Source organism: Hypomesus transpacificus, chromosome 9, assembly GCF_021917145.1.
Source record: "Hypomesus transpacificus isolate Combined female chromosome 9, fHypTra1, whole genome shotgun sequence".
NCBI classification, from domain to species: Eukaryota; Metazoa; Chordata; class Actinopteri; order Osmeriformes; family Osmeridae; genus Hypomesus; species Hypomesus transpacificus.
In genome coordinates this window covers 13,573,994-13,600,433 of record NC_061068.1, presented here as the reverse complement: position 1 = coordinate 13,600,433, position 26,440 = coordinate 13,573,994, and the positions used below count along the sequence as shown (strand labels likewise).

At 41.7% G+C, this 26,440-nt stretch overlaps 1 protein-coding gene across 3 annotated transcripts; it reads right to left on the bottom strand.

The window, feature by feature from the left end:
• Positions 1-5,534: 5,534 nt before the first annotated feature.
• Positions 5,535-24,624, bottom strand: LOC124471333 (oocyte zinc finger protein XlCOF20-like). Of its 3 annotated transcripts, XM_047025813.1 has the most exons (3): positions 13,322-13,891; positions 12,892-12,960; positions 5,535-6,898 (listed from the first exon to the last, which is right to left on the bottom strand). In XM_047025813.1, the coding sequence occupies exons 1-3, from the start codon at positions 13,512-13,514 to the stop codon at positions 5,682-5,684; spliced, it is 1,479 nt and encodes a 492-aa protein (XP_046881769.1). In that variant the 5' UTR covers positions 13,515-13,891; the 3' UTR covers positions 5,535-5,681. The 3 variants fall into 3 exon arrangements, with proteins under 3 accessions (XP_046881769.1, XP_046881770.1, XP_046881771.1); XM_047025814.1 differs by lacking the exons at positions 12,892-12,960; positions 13,322-13,891 and adding an exon at positions 24,364-24,624; XM_047025815.1 differs by lacking the exons at positions 12,892-12,960; positions 13,322-13,891 and adding an exon at positions 24,329-24,454.
• Positions 24,625-26,440: the final 1,816 nt, after the last annotated feature.

The following is a 26,440-nucleotide window of genomic DNA, read 5'->3' as shown; positions in this document are numbered from 1 at the left end:
CCAGCCCCTCATTATATGTTTAACAGCTATGGTAAATAGTTTTGGTAAATGCACCAGAATGCGGGAAATTGCATCTAATCTAACTTTTCAACCCCAGTGTACTCTGTTGTTTAGCGACATCAGCTGATTTGAAGCCTAAAGAATGTTCAAAGTCTATGAAGTTCAACGTCTTTGGCGAACTATTTCTCTGCTGATCAACAATACGAATGGTAACAAATACATTGTAAAAAGACACACTGTGTTAAGTTATTTTTGTTGGCAAGTAGCCATGTAATAAGCGGGATAATGTAGGCTATAGAACGCTGCTTCGCGTCGGGGTGCTGTTCGCCCTGTCGGGGCTTAATTTCCCGATAATGACCGGCGTTCTATACATTATCCCTTACAAAAGAAACATTCTCATTTCCGGCGCTTTCAAACAATCAGTGAAGTGTTGATAGCAACGGCAGCTAGCTTGCCTCTAGCAAACTGCTTTTGAATTAGCCATGTCCGCCTAAATTAATATCGAACTTATTTACGTTTTGGGGGGCTTATTTTCAGTTAGCAGACGGTACTATTTGAATCGCAATTCCATCTGAAATACTGCCAGTGACAACGTTGTTACAGTAGCTTGTTTCAAAAGGGGTTTCTTGTTTCAAAGGGTGTTCTTAATGAATTATGCAATAGGCTCTGTGCACAATCGTACTGACGAACTTCCGCTGTAGCCAAAATTCGGGAAATCAGTTTCCGGTTTACTGGAGACCATCACCTGAGTTTCCAAAATGCTCAGCTTTAGTAGATGTCTCCAAGACCTGCCTTAAATAAGCGTCAGTGACGTCCATCGCATCGTAAATGCTTTTTTCCCCTGCTCCAACAAGCAAGCGGGACAAGGGATTCAAACTGTACATATCCAGTTATCTGCACAACTATGAGCGTAAGTAGTATAATTTGGTGTCCCGGTCGGTTAGCGTCTAAGCTAGTTAGCGATGTGTTCATTTTAGTGTAGTATAGAAGCTTGTTTTTCTTTATTTGAAACGCTAACTGTTCGTTGTTATGTATTATCATTTGTATTTCTGCCCCTCTCTATCCATAATCGTTTTTCTTTGAAACATGATAGCCTAATATAGCCCGATAGCCAGAATTTTTGCTACAGCGGAAGTTCGTCAGTACGATTGTGCACAGAGCCTATATGAGTAGGCTAAATGCTTGAAAATATCACTAGATGGGGAAAACGGACCCACCTGCAAATGACGCAAGCAAGCACACCCTACAATTTCCCCAGAAATTGTACACTCTCTAGTTACATATTGGAATAGACGCAACAATTACAATCGCTAACAGCATGCATACACTTTATGATATGTGACAAACTACCTACCAACTGGCAACTTCGTACTACTAGCCCATAGAGTTAATAGTACTAGAGGAAGCAACTTTTGTCTTCCAAGATGGCGTCCCCATTCATTTCTATAAAAAAGTGCTCAGTGCCTCAGTGAGGCAAGCGAGAGTGCACAAAACAGACACCTCCAAGCCACACTTGAGAGGATGGAACAGGCTGGCCTCAAGCTGAACAAGGAAAAGTGTGTGTATGCACAACCAGAGCTGCGATTCCTGGGCCACATTGTGGACGCTAAAGGAATAAGAGTAGACCCAAGCAAAGTAAGTGCCATAAGGGAGCTACGGGCACCCACTAACGTGCAGGAATTAAAGCGTGCATTAGGCATGATTAATTACATGAGCAAGTACATTCCTGACATGGCAACTGTTATCCAGCTCTGCATAAGGCTGCTGATGACCATTCATTTGAATCTGTACCAGACCAGAGCCAAAAAAGGTGGAGCCACCGTCAGTTAGGTAGCTTTTTCCAAACCTACCGTTTTACAGCTACATTTTTAATTGTGAGATTTGCATAGGAAAGAAGTGTTGATGGACTTTGAGGTTCACTGTACGACCATTTTACCCCCTGAACTGTCGCTATTCAACTGTGACAAGGTAAATTCGGTTCTGCAATCAATGACCCCTTTAAGAGCATTGAGCTCTAAGTTGTTCTGGCTGCACCAGGTTGTCAGCTTCTCACCTGTAATCAGACTCATTCCCACCAGAGTTGAGCCCAATGAGGGTGGTGTCGTCCGCAAACCTAAAGAGTTTGATGGCCGGGTGACTGGAGGTGCAGCTGTTGGTGTACAGGGAGAAGAGCAATTAATACATATATATCAAACCTACAACTTAATCATTCTATGTTACGTGAGCTAGTTTATCATAACTCTGTATCATAACCAATCTTTAACTCCTTAACCTCTCCTATACATGGAGACCACACAGAAGTCCTTTCATGCATCATATTAGAGGTGAACTGGAAACTGGGTTGGAGATCTGGCACACCCTGTTGTACAGTTCTAGTGAGACACATGTTAAACTACAATCCTCATTACCCACTAGCTGTGTTGGGTGTTACAATGTAATGCGTTACAGTAGTCTGACTACTTTTGTTAGGTAACGAGTAACTTAACGCGTTACTTATTTAATTGAATGAATCCGTTACTAGTTCCTTGTTCAAACAAGTAACGCGTTACTTAATTTAGTCTTTTGGTCGAGAGCACTCAGCATGTAGCTAAAAGTCTGGAAAGTTGAGGCTCCTTTTCGCTAGGTACCTACAAAAACGTCTTCATCTGCTAGACAGGTGGGTTCCCCTTCGTTCTTTTGGTGCGCAGTCTCACAAGCCCAATTTACCCGGCGTCATGGAGCCGACCAGCTAAATAGTTGTTTAAGACTTGCATGTACAGGCCTACGTAATGTCACATTAAATAATGTATTGAACTCAAGCTTGTGTGATGTGTTGCTGAAAGTGGTTTCGGTTTAGGATTATATTACAATAAGTAAAATAGTCTGGTTCAGTACATAAGTGAACACCATTTTGCTACCATATACCTAGACTAGCATAGCTATAGCTTAGCTTCGTTTTGCTCCTAGATTCAAACCTAGCCCTTGTAGAGCTAGCTAACTACTAGACGTCTGCCTGACATTTTACAACATTATTTATTGACTAAAGAGTTTCTTGATTGAAGAACTTCATGCAAATATTGCTTTTCATTATAGTGGATTATTACCTTGATCCATCTTGCTGTATAATGAGGATTGATCATGTTATATGCAAGGGACACTGAATATTCAGTACAATATGTGCTATTGCTGAGGTCAACCCATTAAATGTACCTTCTGGGCATAGGAGTGACCAAGGTGAATGTCTTAGAAATAAAATACTTTTCTTAATGTAACTCAAAGGTAACTTAACGCCTTACTCTCTACAGCAAGTAACCAAGTAACATAACTAGTTACTTTACAAGAAATGTAACTAGTAACTGTAATTAGTTACTTTAAAAAGTAACGTTACCCAACACTGCCCACTAGATACATCATAAACCAATAATAGAAACAATAACAGTATCTATAATTGATAATTTCTACACGTAATTACACTGGTCACCCTCCAGTCCAAGGGACTTAGTACTGAGGTTCCTATACTTCTACAAAATCTATTTTATTGTTCTATAACATGTTGTTCAGAATGTCTAAAAGTAAGAAGATACTACAATGTTAGCAAGCAATAATACAAATAAATGGTTTACAAGACAAGTGAAACAACAAATAAGTGAGAACAAATAAAAGGATGCACAGATTTGGGTTTCCGATCCTCTGTGTTGACAACCTTTTCCAGCATGAGCAGGGCGGTGCTGGTTGGGGATAATAGTGGCGGATGATTCTCTACCTGGAGCTTTTTCCCTCTCACGCCAAACTTTTAGTGTACATCAGTATATGACTGAAATGCTATAACGTAGATAGGAAACATAACATCAGATACAGCCATTCATTGAAATAAACAGTATGTGTGTGAATGTGTATACAGTATGTGTGTTTATACTGTATATTTGTGTGTGTTTATAATGTGTTTGTATACTGTGGCGGCCCCACTGAGATGGCACCTCCAGCACCATGGACAGCACCTCCACCCAGCTCAGCAGCTCTCCAGGTCAGCCCCCCCACTCCTCTGCTAGTTGGGGAAGGTTGCAGCTGCACCTCATATCGTCATTGGCGACGCTGCTTACAAAAGCAAAGTCACGGCAGCTCAAAGGGGGAACAGAGGACCTCAGAGGAGGGAGAGGCGGAGAGTGGCCAAACTGAGATGGTTACCTCATGTGTTTTTCTTGGTGTCCACTATAGAAGCAGGTCTTCCCTGCAGAGAAGCAGCTTCCTGAGACAAAGAGAACTTCCCCGGCCAATGCACAACCGAAGGTGACCTGAGTTTTCTATTTTGTTTATTTGTTGTTCATTAAACGCACCGCCGTGCAAACCTAACTCACCGTGTCCGACTCCTCTGATTTGGCTGTGCTGCTTGAGTCTCAGTGGGATTGTAACAATGTATGTGTGTGATTTATCTTATGTGTGTTTGTTCATTCTGTGGGAGGGTGTGTGCATACTGTATACGGTATATGTATGTGTATACCTTATGTGTGTGTGTGTGTGCATACTGCATGTTTGTATACTGTAGGTGTCTATGTCTATCGATAAACTATAATGGGCCTGCTGAAAGTATAACTATGTTTCCTGACAGATACTTGTCAGGAAAGCATTACTTCTGTCTATGAAGACCCTTAGGGCTGGTGGGATAAACGCTCTTTGTATAATCGGAACACATTTATCCACAGGGTTGTCAAAGAAGAGATGTGCCATAAGTGGTTGTAACTTGTCTAGATGCACTGTTTAATTTAGGCCTTATTAAATACATTTTAGGATTATTTTTTTTACAATTAACCAATAGCTTGTGAAAACAGTGACATGATTTAATAACTTGTTCATTTAAATTAATACGTTCTTTGGAGATAAAGTAAACGTGAATTAATTAATGTTGGGTCATACTGTGAGAGAAAAAAGTCATCCCTTATGTTTCCAAACACGGACAGAACAAAAGTACTGGAATTCACTCAACGGAACTATGCAAAATGTTAGCAAAGTCAGGTGGCTGAGCGGTTAGGGAATCGAGCTAGTCAAAAGGTTGCCGGTTCAATACCCGGCCGTGCAATGGCGTTGTGTCCTTGGGCAAAGCACTTCACCCTACTTGCCTCGGGGGAATGTGCCTGTACTTAATGCAAGTCGCTCTGGATAAAAGCGTCTGCTAAATTACTAAATGTAAATGTAGCAAATAAATGTATTTGTGCTCTTTACTTCTTTGAGCAGCTGTTTAATCAAAAAGTTAAATACATATTATTATATTATATTTTTTCCTTTTTTGGAGCGAGCGGTAGGGCGATTCGAGTGGAGCGGGATGCTATCTGCGTTGAGCGATAATGAGCGGAGCGGCCTGGTGCGGTTTTGAGCGGGGGAGCGGAGATTCTCACCGCTCCATTCCGCTCATATGTTCTGACACTGTCAGGTATACTCAAGAATACAAACATACTGACCACATGCTGTGCCATGTAAGAAAATATTCAGTGGAAGAATATCAAGAACCAGAACAAACAAGACAGGACCATATTGTTTTATTGTTTATTATAACAGTGCTTAGTATTTTACATTAATTCACGCTGTACGAATAAAGTTATGTGGCCTACTTTCTTGCATCAGTGAGGGCTGACGCGAGAAAGGATATCACGATAGCATTCATACCGGTATACTGCCCACCCCTACTCAACCACCCAGCAAAAGATCTGTTACATTGTGGTTACTGATGCAGTTTCTCTCCTGTGTGTTGTCTTGTGTTTATACAGAGAACGACTTCGAGCAAAGGCTTTGCTGCACTCCTGACATTGATAAGGTTTCTCTCCTGTGTGTGACCTCATGTGCATAACCAAATATGACTTCAATTTGAACATTTTGTTACATTCTTGACATTGATAAGGTTTCTCCCCTGTGTGTGACATCATGTGCACAACCAGATTACCCTTCTTACTGAACCGTTTGCTGCACTCCTGACATTGAAAAGGTTTCTCTCCTGTGTGTGTCCTCATGTGCAGAACCAATTGTGACTTCAATTTGAACATTTTGTTACATTCCTGACATTGATACGGTTTCTCTCCTGTGTGTTTCCTCATGTGCACAACCAATTGTGACTTCCATTTGAACTTTTCGTTACATTCTTGACATTTATACGGTGCATATAAATGTCTCTGCATGTGTGTAACCAGACTACCTTTTTGAGTGAAGTGTTTGTTACATTCCTGACATTGAAAAGGTTTCTCTCCTGTGTGTGTCCTTGTGTGTTGTATCAGATATTGCCTTTGAGAAAAGCCTTTGCTGCACTCCTGACATTGAAAAGGTTTCTCTCCTGTGTGTGTTCTCATGTGCACAACCAGAATAGAACTCTTATTAAACTGTTTTTTACATTGTTGACACTGATATCGTTTCTTTCCTGTGTGTTTCCTTGCATGATAAACCAAATCCCTCTTTACACTAAAAGTTTTGTAACATATTAGACACTGATGTAGTGTTTGTCTTCTGTAACGCAACATATACCTTGGCGGAGCCTCATTGTTTTGTGTTCTGTTTCGAATAAGCAGCTCTCCTCCATGTTCCTCCTCCAAACTCTGAGCTGTAGGACAGTCTGGAGCTACAACAGAGAGAGGCTGAGAGTCACTGCCTGGTTCTGATGCTGCATAGTCTTGTCGATCAGGCTCTGCTTTGATTTGCTCCTCGGTTGTGTTGGTGGGTAGAGAGTCTCCTTCTCTGTTCTCCACTTTAACAGTTTGGTCAAGATGTAAACATTCAGAAAAGCCTTCTTGATCACAGTCATGTTTCACACTGGTAGAAGTGAACGTGTAGTCTGTAGTTTCAGACTGCAGTCCTTTGAGCTGCTCTTCCTCCAGATTGGTCCAGAGCTCCTGTTCCTCTTTAATCTGTTCAGGTTCCGGGACAGAAAGCTGCTGCATATCTGGGGGAAAGAAGAGTTTGTTTGTTTATTTGCACAAAATATTATATAAAAACATAATACAAAAACAATGGATAAAACAGGTGCAGGAGGAGGGAAGAAGCATAAACGCTTATACGAGGCCCTCCTCCTCTAAACTAAACAACATTTATAATAATAAGTGCTACTAAAACTTTAAGTCCACAATAAATAATACTTTAAGTCCACAATAAATAATAATAATGTGACTGTGTGTGTGTATGTGAGAGAGACGCGTGAGTGACAGAGAGACGGAGGGAGAGCAGGGAAAGGGAATACAGCTGAACGAATACGCTGCGTGTTTTAGCCTAAACAGTGTTACTAATTTTTTTTTTTACGAAACGCAATGTGGTGGCCGGTGTCAATTCTGCGCACCGCCACAAATTAGTCTATGTGTAGGAAACACTGCATCTTATCGATGTCCCCAAAAGCAAGTAGTGTTATGCACTAATATCAAATGAAATTCGCTACTAATGGAGATTTGTTAAAACTGTAGACCAGGAGCGTTTCTACACGGGGGCCTCCAGGGGGGCCAGTGCCCCTGAAAAATGTCCCTGCCCCCACTGAGCTTTCTATTTTTTTTTTTACACGTTTTTCTTCTCCTAGTAGTCATCATGAACGGGAGGAAGGGACTTTGCAGCCTTTTTTGCCCCAGTAAAAAAAAATGTGTGCCTCCACTGGCACATGACAGTTCCTATTCGGTTGATAGGAACTGTCAGTAAGCCGTTTTCCCGAGCGCCTATGACAAATCCCGAGCGCCTAAGGCAAAAAAAAAGTCTACATGCTAGTTTTTCTAACGACTGGAAAAAAAGAAGAAAGAAAAACCCTTTATTTCAGAATTGTCTTCCAAATTAAACAAGGTTGCTCAACTTGTAATTTTGGCAATTCGCACAATTTCATTGCTAGCTCCGTGTTAGTCTGTAACATGAAGGCAAAACTGATTCAACCATTAAAACCATATATCCTCTGAAAGCTTATACCCTCAGGATGTTATCTAATGATACAAGAGACACGTCCTTCTCTCCATATTCGTATGCTGCTCATGCATAATAAATTCGGTATTGGTAAATGGAGTATATGGCTGATAATTTTTTGGGCTGTGCCATTTAGGGAAACTGATTCAACCACCTAAATCATGTATTTTCTGAAAGCTTACATCCTAAGGATGTGATCTGTGAAAAAGACTATAGGTTTGAACACACATTTGACCATTTCTGAACTGTACAGTCATGCTTTAGGGAGATGCTAATGTTTTATGTAGCCTACATGATTATTAGGCTACTAAACCTATACCAATTGTGAATTTAAAATGCTGATAACATGATTTACATCTCAGAAATCTTCATATGAACAATCTACATTAAACTTATTTCAATTATCAATATGACAGAATGCTCAATGCATCTCTGTGTCTCCTGATATAGCCTAGGTGGTTGAGATTGAGAGGGAGTCAGGGGCAGCATACAGGGGCAGTGGAGACAGCTCTGTTGCTGAGGTGAGTGCTGAAAGGTGACAGGTAGTTGAAGATGTCCCATTGCTTATTGGGAAGTTTAGTTTTCAAAGTATTTTTATGTCCAGCCCCTCAGTATATGGATAACAACTAAGGTAAATAGTTTTGGTAAATGCACCAGAATGCGGGAAATTGCATCTACATCTTTAACCATCGGCAAAATGTGTCCCCCCCACTCTCAAAATACTGCTGACGCCGATGGTGTTTTTTCGTCAAGTAGCCGTGTAATAAACGTGATAATGTATAGAACACCGGTCATTATCGGGAAAATAAGCCCCGACAGGGCGAACAGCACCCCGATGCGAAGCGGTGTATCTTGTTCTATACATTATCCCTTACACATTTCAGTAGTTTGCATATAAATGTAAACCTTGATAATCTTTGAACCTTAGGCCCTAAATGATAGCACCATGGGGCTTGGACTTGTCAATCTATAAGCCTATCTATTTTAATGTAAAGTGGAAGCAAAATGATTTCCTCAAGCATAGCCTACATTATTTATGAAATGGTTAAAAAAAAAAGCACTGAAGACCCATTTTGACCCAGGAAAAACCCTGGGGGTTCTTTCAAATTACAACAATATGCTAAGACATGAAAACGTGTCCCAGGACCAAAAAACACAGAGAAGAAAGAGGGGGAGGAGGGACACATAATAAAAACCACAACAGTAAGAATGATGTCTGCAGCTTACAAATAAGACAGTGCTTCCCCTAGGATTTTTTTTAGCAGTGGGGGCCGGTCAGGTCTACCCCCCCCCCCCCCCCCCCAGGTCTACCCCCCCCCCCCCCCCCCCCCCCCCATATTTCAGAGCAGCTTAATGTAATAGTCTAATAGCTAATGTAATATTGCACATTTTCACCCTATTTCCCCTAAATAAATAACATTTGCATTATTAAAGACACCTTACAGTATGTTCTAAATGGCATAAATGCTGCCAATTAATAATTGACATAACAATTTATTGTAAATGCAGTGGCCTAGCCTATAGATTAAGGTAGGCCACTCGGAAGCATGTACACTGTCTGCTTCATTTGATCTAAATAGGCTAAGCATTCTGTAGCAAGGAATAATAATATACCCACTATTTATTCATTAAAACTAGGCTACTTAAGCATAATAATGCACCTAAAATACAAACGAGAGCAATCGCTATCAAATCAACAGACGTGCAATTTCGCTAGCAGGGGAAAAATACAAACAACGAAAATCACCAGTTAACTTAATTTAAATGTGCAAGAACTATACAATAACAGGCTTAAATGAACTGACAACATAAGTTATACGATTTACAGTTCTCAAGGACGCACACGCTCAATCTCAACTGCGCTGTGAAGCGCGTCTGTGCTATTCTCCGACATGCGCTCTAACAACCACGGCTGATAGACGGCCTAAAAGTTTGTACAGCTCTAATTCTGATACCGTGGTGGCAGAAATTTAACCGTGGCGGGCCGCCACGGAAAAATCAACATAGGGGAAACACTATGACATATAGAAAGAGACATACACAAACACACAGACAAACAAAAGACATAAGGGTTCACAATTGAACACATGCACAAATAGACATAAGAAGATTATCGCACAAGTCTACAGCATCTATTTCAAGGATTCAGCAGTGTTGGACCATGTGTCCAAAGTCTTTTCTGACGCTCCATTTATGCGAGCTGTAGAGTTCCATTTATATGACATCCAAAAAAGAAAGGGTCCATGTGCGAATAGACAAGTCCTGAGGTGGTTTCGAACGGGTTGCAATCATTCTCTTGGCAGCTGTAAGTCCAGCAAATACTGCACGTTTTGGAGGTTTAGTTGGCTGAAGGGCTGACAAATCATTCAGAATATAACCCTGATAGTAACAGATTTAGTATCAACTAGAGAGCATACAATGTCTGGGGAAATTGTGAGGGTGTGCTTGCGGCTGCCCCAGCTGCCCATAGTCTCCTGGTGTTTGGTTAGGGTTTAAGTGTATGACTGCAGTTCTGACCATTGTGTTCCCTTGATAATAATTTGGTAAGAATTTTGTAAGAATTACATGTATCACTCAGATGGAGGAGAGGTGATACTAGTTGGTTGGAAGAAAAGGAGTCCAAATGTAGCTCATAAAGATGTAGCGCTCTGTAGGTAACTTAGTAAATTGTAATCAGATATAAACAACTTTTTGGTTGCCCAACAAGAGGAACACACAGCATATGCTTCTTCAACTCCTTAATCCTCTGAGGCACCTGTTGCACCTGGTCATGTGGTTGTAGGCTATGGGACGTCTAATATTGCATTTGTCTAATTATGTGTAGGACAGTGTTTCTCAAGTGGTAGGACATATTGATTCATAAAAGCATCTTAATGTATCAACGTCAATATATTAATGTTTTCTGTTATTTTAAAGCAAGCTCAGAGACGTATGAATGTGGAGTTGCTCGCTATATAGAGTAGGACACCGTGAGCTGAGCTCACAATGTATCCTATGTGACGCCGCTTTTTATGACACACTTCAAATATGTAAAGATGGTACCATTTAACCCTGTAAGACCCCATGGTTGTAAAATTACAATGGCACTTTGAATGGTGTAATTGTTCATTTTTTTACATTTTGGGTGGCTCTTAAAAGAGTCGTTGTTGTGTGTGCTGTGGCTAGCACAGGAGTTGTCGGAGACCGTCTTGGATGTTTCCCAAGAACACATTGTTTCCAACGTGATCAAGGTGGACACCGTCGGGTCGGTACATCCACACGAAACCGTGTCGTATTTGGGGGTGTTGAATGCTCCCCATCCCACTGTCGGCCAGGAAGCTAGACACCGCTGCGTTGACTCGACGTCTTGCCCTGTCAATACCAGAAGCGCTGGTGCTCCTCTGATACCTCCAGACGCAGTGTTCCAGGATATCCGAAAACACCAGCAGAGTGTTTGATAACATCTCCATGATGGTCCCCAGGTCTCGCTTCATCCACCTCGTCAAGTGTAGCCCAGTCACTTGGCTGAGGTTGTTTCCCCTGACGTGGAGCACCATTATGTCCGGGCTGGGAAGCATGCCACGCTTCTCACGGAGCTTAGGCACATGGTCTTCCCACCTCATGCCCCTCACCCCTACCCATTCAATATGGCACTCCAGTGCAAGGTCGGGGTACAGTTCGACCTCCTCCGCGTGTTGTGCAAGCCAGTAAACCAACGAGCTGCCAACGATCCAGACGTGGGGACGACTTTGGTTTTCCATGGTGTAATATGATCCGACATCCAACATCTGCCTCTTATATACTAGATGGCTTCCCGCTTTTCAAACAATGCAAGGCTAACATCTGCCTGTTTATTTGCCGCCTGTGTCTGTATTGTTTTTATTCACAATATTCTCATTGGTTGGCCTAGAGGACAAATAGCTCTATATTATTTCTGAGACACTCGTGTCCTATTTTGTAATTTTACCACCCTGATCGGCATTATTTGAGTAATGAGGGCAAGCACAGGCTTATCGATTACTTAAAAAACGTTTTGTTTCATCATGCAATATAGAGGAGCCTAGTTAGAGAAGGATTTAGCAGTTTTATTATTACATTAGCCTATTTTATTAATAATTTTCAGAGTAACCTCAAACCTTTCTTTTGTTTCTTTGACTTAACATTTTCTTTAAGGGCTTAGTGGTCTCGGTTTACAACCTTATTTATAGCGACATCATCATTTATAGCGAAGAAGCCTACCGGACACTGTTAGCTCGCAATGCACAAAGAATGCTCCTGCAACAAAGTTGTTACTTAGTAACAAATAGCCAGCTAGACCATATGCTAGACGCCCAGCAAATGTTTGTAGCTAACAAAGAATGCCCGTGCAACAAAGTTGTTACTTCCCCTGCAAGAGGGAATGGTGATCAGCAGGGCCGTAGCACCAAATTCTGGGCCCCTATACAAGAAGTCCGGAAGGGCCCCCCCCCCCAGGGCCATACCCTAACATATCACTGAGTCGCAGAAAATGCCCACTGACGGGTCTTCTTGTTGGCAAAATCCCTGATAAGGTCCTTAAAGTCCAATGCTCTTGCCAATTGGCTTTCAATCGAGAGAAGAGCAAGACTGTTCAGTCTGTCCTGGGACATGGTGGACCTCAGGTAGTTTTTGACTAGCTTCATTTTGCTGAAAGCCCGTTCTCCGCCAGCAACACTTACGGGTAGGGTGCAGAAAATCCTCAATGCTATACAGATTTTTCCAAAAATGCTCTGTAGTTGGAGATTATAAATGGCATTAAGGAGCTGAAGAGGTGACAGGTCTTGAGGAAATGTTGCCTGATGTATTTTTTTCAGGTGCAAAACTTCCTCCTCGAATCCAGCTGTGAGATCCTTTGGATATGCTCTTGTAAGAGTCTGGCATGACACTTTTGTTTGTTCTTCTGACATATCAGCAAACTTCAGAATCGGTCCAAAAGTTGCTACAAGGTTGCTACAGTCATTCAAGTCAAACTAGTTTATTTCTGCTTTCATGTTGAACTAAGCTCACCTTGTCTCAAGTCTGCATCAGAGGAGGATGAGGGGGTTGTTGCTGCTGGTCCACTTTCTGTGACAGTTTCTGTAATTTGTTTCACAAATTAAGTTTTACTAGCAGGCAGCTAGGATGATATAGCCATTGTGTCATGTCATGACTTATGGGGCTAACTATAGCCTATATGCCATAGGTTATTATTTATCATGTAGTAGCCTAATAACGGCTTAGTATTAATTTGATATTAGCTTGCTTCAAATCAGTAGCCTGCTATTGCAATATTAGCCTACCGTACACTTTATTTATCCATTAACATACTAACCAAGGGAGGCCTCATTTAATTGAAAGTGTAGCCTATTGTCTGCTTGCTAACTTGTCTCTGTTCATTTTAAAAACGATACTTTAAGAATGGGGTTTCACCTTGTGTGGTTAAACGTTTTGTGCTCACCTTTCTTTGTAAAGAAGTTAGTCAGAACCTGACTTCCTTCTTTTTGTTTTTTCTCCCTCTCTTTCTTTTCCTTTCGCTTCTGAGAGCCAGACTTTAACTTCTGTAGTTGTGACATGTTGCCGCATCTCCATCCAGATAAAAGTCTTTTGCGGCGCACGTAGCCTTCCCAACTGAATGCCTTACCGTAAGGCATTCAGTTGGGAAGGCTACGTTGGGGGCGGAATACCCAATCGAGCTGTGAAATCAGTTGTGTGGACTGAACCATTATGCGATTTTTGCAAGGGGTGTTTAGAATTTTGGAATACAATAATGTACTAAATTAATACGCAAAGCTTGCATTTAGATCGATATTCATCGTGACATGTAGTTATGTAATTAAACCATTTGAACAAAAACCAAAAAATAGGCTACTTAAAACCAAAATCTAAACTTCCCATGGGCCCCTCTCTGCCTTGGGCCCCCCCACAACTGTAGCACTTGTCTACCTAGTCCGTCGGCCCTGGTGATCAGCAACCTCATAGTTGAATCAAAACGAATACATTTGGCAGACCGGTGTAAAAATTGACCTAATCTCTATGACTTAAACGTCATTGGCCAGGTTTCCCAGATTCGTTAAGAAGCTCATAAGAACTTCTTAAGAACGTTCGAAGAGCGCTCTAGAACGCTCTTAGAACGCTCTTAAGAAGCTCTTAGCATTAAGCCAATAAACGTCATTGTAAGTTTTCCTGTGATATTTTCAGGCATTTAACTTAGTCATATTGCATTCATTCATTAATAAAGAACCCCCTTTGAAGCTTATTTTAACGACGATGTTACCAGCAGTAGCTATCTCAGATGGAATCGCGATTCAAATAGTAACATAGGCTAACTGAAAATATGCCCCCAAAAACGTAAATAAGCTTGACATTTATTTTGGGGAAAATCACTCATTCATAAAAATGTCAGTGGTAGCGATCATTGTCAGTAACAAGGCAAAATGCGATATAGCCCTGCTGTGTGGAGAAGCTGCCAAGGTAAATTGTAGGCTACTACTACTGCTAGACTGTCTTGGTAGCGATTGCGTTGGTTGAATTCGATTTAACATTACTTCCGTTGTACGGTCTAGGCTGAAATGAATTATTTTCATGAACAGATTGACAAGGTTTAGGCTGTAGCAATGGAGTTCAGGTTAGTAGTGACTAGTCAGATAGTTTCACCTATTGAAAGACTTTTTATTTAAGTAAGGTTAGTGGCAAACATGTGCCTCCGTTTAACTTCCTACTACAGTAGTACAGTACTGTTAACAGCTGTGGAGATGTTTTTGTTAGCTACTAGACTAGGCTACAGCAATGCAGTGAGCTACACTGGTTTGAAACCACAGGTAATGATAATTTCACCCACAAATTGTTTACCTGTAATCTAATGTCATAATAAATCCTACAACGAAAATGTATTTGTGAGGAATGTTTATTTTACCGATTGAAAACAGATGCATCATAGACCGCTGTAGTATGTGTTGCCCGGGCAACAGAGGCTAATTTCACTGAAGCATTATGCAAACGGAGCGAAATGAGGAGCGATTTTCGCTAGCGATGGCCAATTGGAGTGTTTTCTTGTTTGTCTTAACGTAGCAACCATGGCAAACATTTCTAGCTTTCTAGGTTTCAAGGTGGAGGAGAAACTAATCGTTTGTGTGGCTGCTTACCTAGTCCTGTAAGATACATAGCTGTATTTGTACAGAGATGTTAATTTAAAAAAAACAATGCACGGCGCAAGGTTTGCCGAAGTTGTGGGTGCTTGTACTTTCAAATTCAGTTTAGTCACATTACGTAACTTCGTTCTGTGGTAACTAGCTACAGTAGCTACCCCGGCTGGAACTCTCTATCGTATCGACAGATTAGCAGAGACTGAGGAATAAAGTAAAATGTTTTTTACACATGTCAACGTGTCTATTAAACAGTTTTTTATGTTGTATACAAGTTGTATTTTGATCGATGTTGCAACCACGTAAACCCAAGTCTGCACACTTGGCCATGACAACTACAATAGTGACTTTAGAGAACTACATTCTACATTTATCTGTTTGAAACGCCCCCGAGCGTGGTGAACTGTGGGAAGGCAAGCGATGGCAAGCGATTCGCGTCGCTGCAGTGTGAATGCACTGTTAGCATCATGACGATGCTAATGCTTCAGTGAAATAGTAGACTACTGTTTCCGAAAGTAGATGTACTTCCTTAATGATATTAGCTTGTATTGTACAATACACATTACAATTGTGTGTCATATCACAAAGTAAAATGAGCAAATAGTTATCACCAAGGCCTCTTTGCTTGTGGCGTTTCTGCAGCTGCCTTGCAGTAAAGCAGTTAGCCTAGCCATCTCCCAGAAGTTAACGAGCTGCTAAACTAATGTTCTGCTAGAGATAGTCACGCGAGTTTTCGTGACGTTGGTGACGTTAGTGGCGTCGGTGACTGTGGCTAGCAAGTTAGCCACCGTTAGCTTCACTTTTCGCCACAAAAACATAATTTCTACTTAAACCGTGCAACGGAACGTAAATCCCAATACAAGCAACTCAATTCCTACCAAAACGAAACGTTTGACACCGAGGTTGTCTATGTAGTCCAAATATTAACAAAGTTTTAGGGGGGCAAAAAGAAATAATAATAATAATATGTGAGATAACAATGGTTTGTGCTCGCCGAAGGCAAGCACACCCCAATTATTTAGGCAGACGTTTTGGATGCAACAATGTTCCAGAACTGACAAACAGGAGGGCAATCCCAGATCATGTGAAGATATGTACCTTGTGCGTTTAGTGGGCAGAAAGTGCATAGAGGACTGTTAATTACTTTCATGTGATGCATTTTCAGAGGGGTGAAATATGTCCTATGAATGAAATTTTAGTGAATCTGCTGATGGTCTGGATTGCGTGATACTTTCGGAATGTTAGACCATACATCATGCCGGTCAAGATCTGTGTTCAGGACTGGGCAGTCGCGTTCCCAGACCCTCTCAATAGGAAGCCCAGAGCGGCCGGATATCACCAAAAACTGATAAAGCCTGGATACCATACCACAAGTTTTTGGCTGCATAGTAAATCATTTCCAGATGCCTTGAGTGTTGATCTTAGTTGAAGGTAAAAGAAAAATGAGGAACGTGGTAGACTGAGTGCGTTTTGTAAGTTGGAAAAAGGTAACAAACCAGCCTCGCTAAAAATTTCCTTTAGATAATGAACCCCCTTCTGTTCCCACTGTGGAGCTGTTATAGGCCTCCCACCAATCAGGAGTGCTGTATTGTTGAGTAACGGAGAAAGTGTATGTCAGGTACATGCTACATGGCAATATGTTTCAACCATAGAGTTAATATAACTAGAGTAAGCTACTTTTGTCTTCCAAGATGGCGTCCCCATTCATTTCTATGAAAAGTGCTCAGTGGCGCAGTGAGGCAAGCGAGAGCGCGAGACTGGACGCAGCCATCTTTCCATTTCCGTGTCTTCCTGTCTAGCTTTCCCTAGCTCCGAGAGCTCATGTAAATCGGCTATCGGCCAATGTGAACTTTTGTGCTTTTGCCCTGTTAGTATCCGCCAGCACATTTGCAGGCAACTTTCATTGACTAAGCAAATAAATGGGTTGCTAGTTTACCCATTTCGGATTGGTTTCAAACTTAGCAAAAATCGGGAAAAAAATTTCTATGAAAAAGCTAGTAGTATGAGCCAGGTTCGAGAATCAAACAAAAATTATTGGGGGAGATAGTTTTGTAAATGTTGAATGGAGTTAATAAAATAAAAACGACCGGAAGAGTCGGAAACCTAACCGTACATGCAATACCACCTACATCCACCGGGGCCGTTGCTTCAAGCCGAGGGGCGAGGGGTGGGGGCTTGGTTTCAACCAATCTCCATGTTTTAATAAAGATGAGAGATAATGGGCCCAAAGCACAGCTGGCACTGTTTATTGGAGATATTAGCAAAAATAACGTAATGGAGTGTCCATTGCTCTGTCATAGCACTTTCTAAAGTGCGCCAGCAAACAGACGTATCCGGGTCAAACCAGGTGAGAAGAGGGCTTAACACATAAGACCAAAAATAATGTTTAAAGTTACCCACCATCTCCCTTCCTCCTCTGTAGAGTGGACATTTTAAGTTGCGGCCGCTTGCCTTTCCAATTACATTTTGACACTGTTGACTGTAATTTATGACAATAATCAGAACGAGGGGAAAGAGGTAGCATAGAGCTCTCAAAATTAACCCTGGGTAAAACATTAATTTAAACCACAGAGATACAGGCTAGAAGAGACATGGGGAGACCCATCCATTGTCCAATATCTTTCGAAATGTTGTTCAGAGCAACCAAGTAGTTATGCTAAACAACCTGGTTCAAGCAAGGGAAAACCTCTATACTCAAATATTTAATCACGAGGATGGTAGTAGATATGGTTGAATTGCAAGCAGAATCATTTCAATGAAGTAGTGCAGACTTTGACCAGTTAATTTTAAAGCCAGATAAGCTTCCATACTCTTCGCATAAGGATAGAAGATGAGGAAGAGACTGGGAGGGATCTTCTAAAAAAACATAACATCATCCGCAAACAATGAGAGGTGATGTTGTGTATTGCAAATACGTATTGGCGACACCATAGTCGATTGGTGAATGGCTTGGGCCAGAGGCTCTAGGGAGAGTACAAATAATGCAGGACTCATGGGGCAACCTTGGCGTGCAGATCTAGACACTGGAAATAAAGAAGAGGAGGTGCGTCCGGTTAAGACTCGGGCTGAAGGGTCAGAGTACATAATTTTAACCATACCAATGAAAGTGTTACCAAAGCCCATCACCTCCAAAACTAACCATTAGAATGACCATTCAAGTCCATCAAAGGCTTTCATTGCGCCAAGAGAGAGAAGTGACATTGTCGCTTACGGTCTTCTGCAGCATCAACAATGTGGAGAAGGCGTCCAACGTTATCTGCTGCCATCCTCGTTTTTATGAATCCTGTTTGGTCAGAATTGACTTATTTTGACATAGACTCCAAACGACGGGCTAGGAGCTTTGCAAAGATTTTTAAATCAGAGTTTAACAGGCTCAGAGGTCGATAGCTAGGGCACTCTGTGGGATCCTTATCCTTTTTCAAGAGCAAGGAAATCAAGGCTGTGTTAACATCCCTTGAGAATTCACCCTTCTCAATAGAGAAGTTAACCGTGTCAAGAAGGAAAGGACCAAGGTGTTCCCAAAAAGTTGCATAAAATTCAGGGGTTATCCCATCAAAGCCCGGTGATTATCCTTTTTGCATACTCTGTACTGCCACTCTTAATTATTCTATAGTGATCAATTTGTCTAAGTCAGCCGATTCCTCTACTGATAAGTGAGGCAAGTCAAGCTGATTTAACCACCTGTAGCAGTGGGTCTTATCCAGAGTAACCTCTGATCATACAAATTAGAATAACATGTCTGAAAGGATTTATTTATTTCAGCGGGGTCAGTTCTAATATTCTGTTAACTCCAGCATCTGAGAGCATCTTATAAAAATTGCCTTCAAAAATATTTGGCGCATAAACTGACACAAGTGCAATTTTCCTTGCACTAAATTCTAATGTGGAGATCGCAATCCTGCCTCCACCATCCGACCAGGAAGATCCCGATCCCGATCTTCTTCAACGTAGCGCAGTGTTTCCCATACGTTGACCTATTTGTGGCGACGACCCACAATTAAACAATTTACCGCTACAAATATATAATTATTTTTGTTTAGTTTTTACTGTTTAACATGGCAAAGAAATATTTAATTGTAGATTTGCGCGCATTGATTAGCCCAGCCTCCTCTTCCCTGATAACTGATACAGTCAAGTTACATATAATAATACACAGCTAAATACATATATTCCTACTTCATTCATGCCACAAGAACATCCATAGCGTTAGGAAAGTCTTTTATCAAGTAGTGCAGAGTCGATGGAGTCAACATAGTTTGTTTCTTGCAGCATGCAGCATGCAGCAAGGAGACAAGTCTATGGCGGTCGAGAGTTGTCTGAATCTTGGGTGTTCCTTTCATTATAGAATTTTTGTGTGAGTGATGTAGAACTGGTTTTCTGGATATGCAGTGGAAAGTTACAGGCTCTTTTTGGACAAAGGGTATTGACATCTGTTCATATTACAATTCTGAGTAATTATCTTGCTGATATTTAAAATAAGATATTTATTTTATTTCAGATACAGTATAAATTTAGCTAGATTACAAATACTGAGGATAGCCTACCGAAGTTGAGTTAGACAATGTTGTTAGCGATGCTACCTAACGTTAGTTTGCTAGCTGTGTAACATTTCACTGGGTCTTGCAGCGCTGCTTGATTTACTGAAATGATTATGAAATGTTATGTTCTACTAGCCATTTACCTTATTTGAGCACAGGGCTTGAAATTGGTGGAATAGGTGTCCATCTGGCTGTTGCATGGCAACAATTTATGTAGGAACTATACTTTGTAGTGGTGGAACAATGACGGTTTATTATTTAAATATTTTGTTTCTAATTGTTTTTATTTATGAAACCATATCAAATATTTGAAGTAACAGTTTTAGAAAAGTAATAAGCCCCACGAGTCCGTTTTTTGCGCAGATTTTAGAACAGGTAAGGGGTTTTTCGGCACTCCGCTTCGTGTCGTGCCTAACAAAGCCCTTACCTGTTCTCAAATCAGCACACAACACGGCCTCTTGGGGTTTATTGCTTGATTCGATGCTCCACCATTTGGCACACACATCGATAAAAGACTATAAAGATGCGCGAATGACGGCCAATTCGTGGCGATCAATATCTGCAGCGGTAGAGCGGTAGAGTCTCATAAGTTGCATTAAAAGCACTCCTCTTCCATGTCAAGCAGCTCCAGCTCCATCAACAGTCTTTGTCTGTTAGCTGCCATCGTTCACTGTGTGTGAGGAAAGCCGAGAGGAGGTACATAAACACTCGACGACAACGCTGACGACTTCGAATGAAAGGCGTTTTCTCTAAGGTCGTCTTCTTGAAAGACGTCTGTGATGAGAACTTCTTGGAGAGAAAGTTTATTGTGAGCTAGTTAATGCTCTACTCTAGCGAATTCAGAAACGTGAGTTTGTTGTCTGTGCACTGACTGCCACAGTTTAGTGACCTGGAGTAGTACATTGTAGTTTTGACTGTACATACAGTTTGTATGGATTTTTTTGTTTCAAATTATATCAGTCTTTTTGTTTATCATTTTTCACATTGGATTATACACTTGGTGGTGGAGATGGGAGATAAACAACGACGATTTCTAACTTACAAAGACGCAACAAAGCAACGTGTGTTCGACAAAAAAACGCTTCTCCACCTACTGTTTTGGCGGTGAATTGTTTTCAGCACCCCTAGCCTTCGGAGAACCATAAAGGCAACAGAAATGCTAATTAATCCGTCCTATCCGGCAGCCCGCCCATCCGTAACGGAGTCTGAGTACCATACTGGCACCTTTAGCAGGGGGTGCATTGCATTTACATCTAATTGAAAACAAGGCCTGCCATGAAATGCTCTCCCCCGGCATACATTTCTTCCATTCTGCTCCAGCATTATGTACATTTAATAGTATAAATGTAATACCAATACATGTGTATGTATAGGTTGGACAGAAAGGCCATGGTAGGTGGGGAATTATTATGTTTTATTTTTTCATTTATTTCATTGACTTAAACAATAAGAGTAATATATCCTATCTTAAAAAGCATTTTATGGTGAGAACATTTCTTCTGATGTTGATACATCGTTTTTAGTACTTGTCTTTTTGTAGGCTATAGGCATGTGAACCTTTGGTCCCTTTTCAGGGCAGCTGATAGCCTATTCTGGATCAGAAAGCTGTTGTTTTCAACCATCGGCGGCGCTAGGGAGGGGCTAGCAGGTGCTTCAGCACCCCCAAGAACAACCAAAGCACCCCGATAGCACCCCCAAAAATATTGCTCATTTATTAATAGTACTCAGGCCCGGAGTGGCCATCGGGAAAATCGGGAGAATTCATGGTGGGCCGCTCTGCCTGCTCATAAATTGGTCCAGCGGATCGCCTGCTTTCTCTTCGTTTTTTTCAAACACTGAATAAAACGATATGTGTTAAGTTACTGTGTGACTGATAAGTAAGCTAATAGGCTACACTAGGTTTCAATCAAAATAATCGCATGATCAGACTGTGGATTAAAAAGTGCTGTTTTCAGTTGTTGCGCATGCTCTCTTTCTCAAACACACGTAGGGTGGGTACTCAGACAGGTCGCAAACAGGGGCGGCGCCAGATAATTTTTAATGCAGGTGCTAAGGGGGTGCTAGATCATTGACAGGGGGAGCTGCGCAATTATAAATATTATATATAAATACTGTCAGGGCCACCTGGGCCGGAGTGGGACCCATTTTCAGCCCGGCAGTATAATGGCCCAAGCCAGCCCATCCCCCAGCAGGGGCAGAGAAATACGTTGAACAATCGAGGCTTAACCCGAACCTAGAACCTAGTCAAGGTTTAGATGCGAGGTGAATTCGGAACTTCACATGAATGGGAGCGTGCATAGCGCGCGAGCGCCATTTATTGCATTCAAATCGCATGCCTTTGAACCTATACATTAGTATGCATGGCTCGACAATAACGATGGCCCGGGGCCAGTAAAACTAGCAACGTCGGGACAGTTAAACTAGCAACTCACTGGCCTAGTCGGCCAATTATTGATTGAAAAAAAAAAACAAATTTTGTAATGATAATATTTTTAATAGTCGTCGTCGTCATCTGCCGCTTGTCCGGGGATCGGGTCGCGATAATAATAGTTTTTAATAGTAAATAGTAAAAACAATTACTGCTTTTATTGTTTTTACTGTGCCCTTTTTTACTGTAAAGCTGACGTTGACATAATATAATTCATATCAAACTACTGCATGTGTATGGGTTTGGCGAGAAAACCAGGTAGTTAACAATATCGAGATATCCAACTGAAGGCAGAATCACCGGGTCGTCACGGATCCAAGTAGATGGTGCTAACTGGTAGGGATCTGCACCGCCAATAAATCCTAATTTCTCAAAATATCGACCCTTTTCTTGTGGTCCAAGTCCTTCCCTATATGCCTTTGGATCTTGGACGCGTTTTGATGACCATTTCGGTCGTTTAGACATGGCTACAGTTGTACCAAAGAGTATAGAATATACGTTCTTTGGTTGTACTCCGTTCAGTAGAGTGCCTCCAATATGGCCACGCATCCGGGTTACCACCCAGAACGTGACGTCGGTGAAAACCCTCTTTACATCTTCTCCCTAGCGACATCAGCTGGTCGAATTATGGTATGGCGACTAGGGATGGGCATAATTAATCGACGATCGATTATCGATCATTAAGAATTTAGTCTATGACATTATTTGTTCATCAATAAAACGTGTTCTGTTGCGTAGTGTGAGTCTTGAAGGAATGCAATGGATTTCGCTATGTGGCAGCAATTAAATATTTTACCAAACGAAGCCAATGTTTGGAAAAAAACGCCACAGGCCTACTCAGTAACCAGCGAGTGTCCATGTATTTCTAAAGTAAACATGAAGAGGTCACGGCAAAGTGTAGCGCGAGACCATTTTGACTTAAAAATGTATTTGTTCACTGCCAACACTGCAAAGCTGAGTAAAAATACAACTCCTCCACGACTCAATTGATGTTCCACTTGAAGAACGTACATCCGACCCTGGTTAGTGGCGGTGCATCCTGCTCTCTGGGCAATCTCCTGTTAGCACGGAGGTGCTGCGATGCACAACGAGCAGAGAAAATTACCCAACGGATCTGCAAGTCCATCGAGATGGATATGCTACCCTTAAGTATTGTTGAGGACGAAGGTTTTTATGAAGCTTTGTTAATTAGCCGGGAAAAAAATTAGGGTTAGCTGTGTTTGAGCACCGGCTTCTAGCTGTCGGCTCCGCTTCTAGGAGTTACAGAAATAGTCGTTCTTCTTGTAATACCTACAGATCTCAATGCGGAAACATGCTGTGTTTTTTCTATTCTCATTGCATTTTAATATGGCCTATAGTAAACTTGTATGTAAAAAATGAAATTGATTAATCGAAAATCGATCGTTAATTCTCCCGACGATCGATTAAGACAATTTAATCGAATGCCCATCCCTAATGGCGACTGTATCGAGCGATGGAAAGAATTGTGACGTCGACGTCCTCGCGACATCAGTCTCACAATCGTCATTGACAACTTGATAAATAAAGGTTATGTGGCAAATGTGTCGATGTGTAAGTGTCAAAAATATGTTATCATATATGTTGTTGTATTATAAACAACGTAACGTCTTTCCAATTTTACATTCATTATATTTATGTTCCGGTTCTTATAAATATATTCTTGTGAATAGTTAGGTTCAGTATGGCCTCGTGGTAAAGAGCTCTGCCTTACAAACCGTTCTACCAAATTCGAATCTTGGTAACCACATTTTTTTTAAGTATATGCGAAATGAATAAATTATTATTTGCTAATGTAGACTATTGGCTCAGGTTTTGGAACATGCTTTTGTAACTGGGAAAGGGATGGACATATTTGAAGGCTGGTAAAACTAGAGAAAGATATGTGCTTGTGTACACCTACTCTCTCACATCTCACATCTGTATCTATCTCTGTCTATCTATCTCTGGCAATCTATTTGTATCTCTGGCTCTGTCAATGAGTGTATTCTATAGCGTCCATAAATAGGCCTGTGTCTACACTCTATAACCTACGAATATTAGTGATTCCTGATGTCTGTATAAGCGATTAAATAAAACGCCGTTTGTCTCAGCTGCTCGTCTGACGTCCAAAGCTTCGGACGTCACTTCGACACTTCGATAGGTAATGACGTGGTTTTTGCTTTGTCTCGAAAGGTCGATACCGCTTTGTGAGCACGGTATTAAGCGTAACATCACTAGGTGCCTATCCAGAGAGTCTTGCATCGGGTTGCATAACAGTAAACACCGTTACGCTAAGGTGTATATACTCATTTTCTGACCGTTCTACATCAAATAAGATATAATGAATACAAACACACCAGCTTATAATCAGCCATAGTTATTGATATCGAACCTGTTCGGTGAAGCTTGATTTCAGGTTGAGTAACAATGTCTAACAACCGTTGAAGTCGCGCGCTCGCCTCCTTTGAATGATTAATCTCCTCTTCGAACTCGGCAAACGATTTTTCAACGGCCGCGAATATCTCCAAAGCTGCCGTTGTTAATCGTTGAGTGATCAAATCCCTGAACATATCTAGTTTAGACATTCTGGTGCTGAAAAATCGGAACGTTTACGAAACTGTAACTCGAGGAAGTTAGAAGGCTCGTTCATTCTAGCCGGATGTAAATAACTCTTGCTGTTCCAGTGATCAGTTCAATGACCTCTTCATTTTCAAACCTATCCTGGCGCCATCTGCTGTGGTGGAGTTGGATCATTCGTGGCTTGATTGCATATATATAAAATACTTTTTTTTTTACAGTCTATAGACACAGTATCAAAGCGGTTTAGAGATGGTGTCCCGTTACTAACGTGCTCAGTGGCAAAACATGTAGCCTAAATAACTAGACAAGGAACGTTTTCTGAAGAAAACTTGATTTTTCTGAAAACAAGTTTCAAGAATTTTCTTTTGATAACTTGACTAGGGATGAAGAAATACAATAATTTAGCATGCAGTAGGGAAGTATATTTGTCATTGTTTTGCATTGTTTGATATTTAATACATTCCATTGATTTTTTGCATGAAAAGTATTGGGACATTTTCGCGATCTGACTCAGTTGCTGGACATTGCAGATTCAGCCGCTAATAGCCTACTAATAATAAGTCTCGCATCACCAATCCTGTTGTAACCGAACGCCGATGGTTTTTAGTATCTCTTACAATGTAGGCTACAACAAATAAAACAGTTTGTTTAACATGCAAATCATCAGAGCGCGCTTATCACTGCCTGAAAACTTGCAGCATGCGAACTTACGTATAAGCTGAGTGGGGAACGGTGGAGCAGAAACGTATTTTGTTGTCTTGGCCGGAGACGATAATGTCATTCGATTTGGATGTGATTCTTATAATAGGCATATTCATTTTTCAACCCAGCCCGTTAGCATGAATTAAAAAATAAAGCAATAGCAATCTTCAAATCCGTTAGATATTGTAACGATGGCGCTAGGGGTCTATATTGGAGTGGATGCGTAATAATCGGACGCAGAGAAGAAGACCTTTTTATCCTGTGTCCCATACACCGCTCGACTACAGGTTTTATTACTACACCACCAATCACATGTAAATGCCAACAACAAGTCATTAACTCACATACAATTCACAGTTATGGCAACAACGATAACTTATAGTTACTAATATCCATACATCATCCACTGACAAACCTAATTGACAGAACAACAACACTCAACTCAAACATGCATACAACATTAACCAAACATGAAACAAGTATGTGAATTGCGCCACCCACAATCCTTTGCGCCAACAGCGCGAGTTAACACGCGACCAATCCGTGGGTCGCTACATAGCCCCCACCTGAGGGGTCAGTCGTCCCCGACAACCCCATCACCCAACAGGTAGTCTCTCAAGTGTCCTGGCCGTAACCGCCGCCGAGTTGGCCTCCTGGGACTGGTAGAAGGTGCCATAGGGGGGGGGTTACATTGTCCAGTGGGAATGGTGCCGCTGGTGTCGTTCTCTGCTCCACCCGTCTCTGGAGCAAGCGGGCGATATGGTGATAGTCTGTCCTGGTGCAGCACCACCACACGCCCCCGACCAGGCATGCGCACCCGATACACCACCTCAGAAACCCGTTCCATAACCTCACTGGGCCCTTGCCAGTGACTGCATAGCTTGGGTGACACCCCCTTCTTACGAGTAGGGCAATACACCCAGACCTTGTCACTGGGCTTGAAGGTCAGCTTCCGACACCGGGTGTCGTAGGCTCTTTTCTGCCGCACCCCAGAGTTAGCCTGGGCCTGACGAGCGTACTCATGGACTACTTGGAGGCGATCTATCAACCTCCGGTAGTAATCCATCTCCTTTCCTCCAGCAATCTCCGGCTCGGGCGGGGTCCCGAAAACCAAGTCCACCGGTGTCCGGAATTCCCGCCCAAACATGAGGGCAGCTGGTGTGCACTGGCTGGACTCTTGGACGGCC

What these genes read in the sequence shown, in the direction of transcription:
- LOC124471333 (XM_047025813.1), bottom strand. Translation starts at nt 13,514, where the DNA reads ATGCCTTACGGTAAGGCATTCAGTTGGGAAGGCTACGTGCGCCGCAAA. An exon ending in TAACTTCTTTACAAAGAAAG is followed by an intron (nt 12,961 to 13,321) that starts GTGAGCACAAAA and finishes AACAAATTACAG; the next exon opens with AAACTGTCACAGAAAGTGGA. An exon ending in TGATGCAGACTTGAGACAAG is followed by an intron (nt 6,899 to 12,891) that starts GTGAGCTTAGTT and finishes TCTTTCCCCCAG; the next exon opens with ATATGCAGCAGCTTTCTGTC.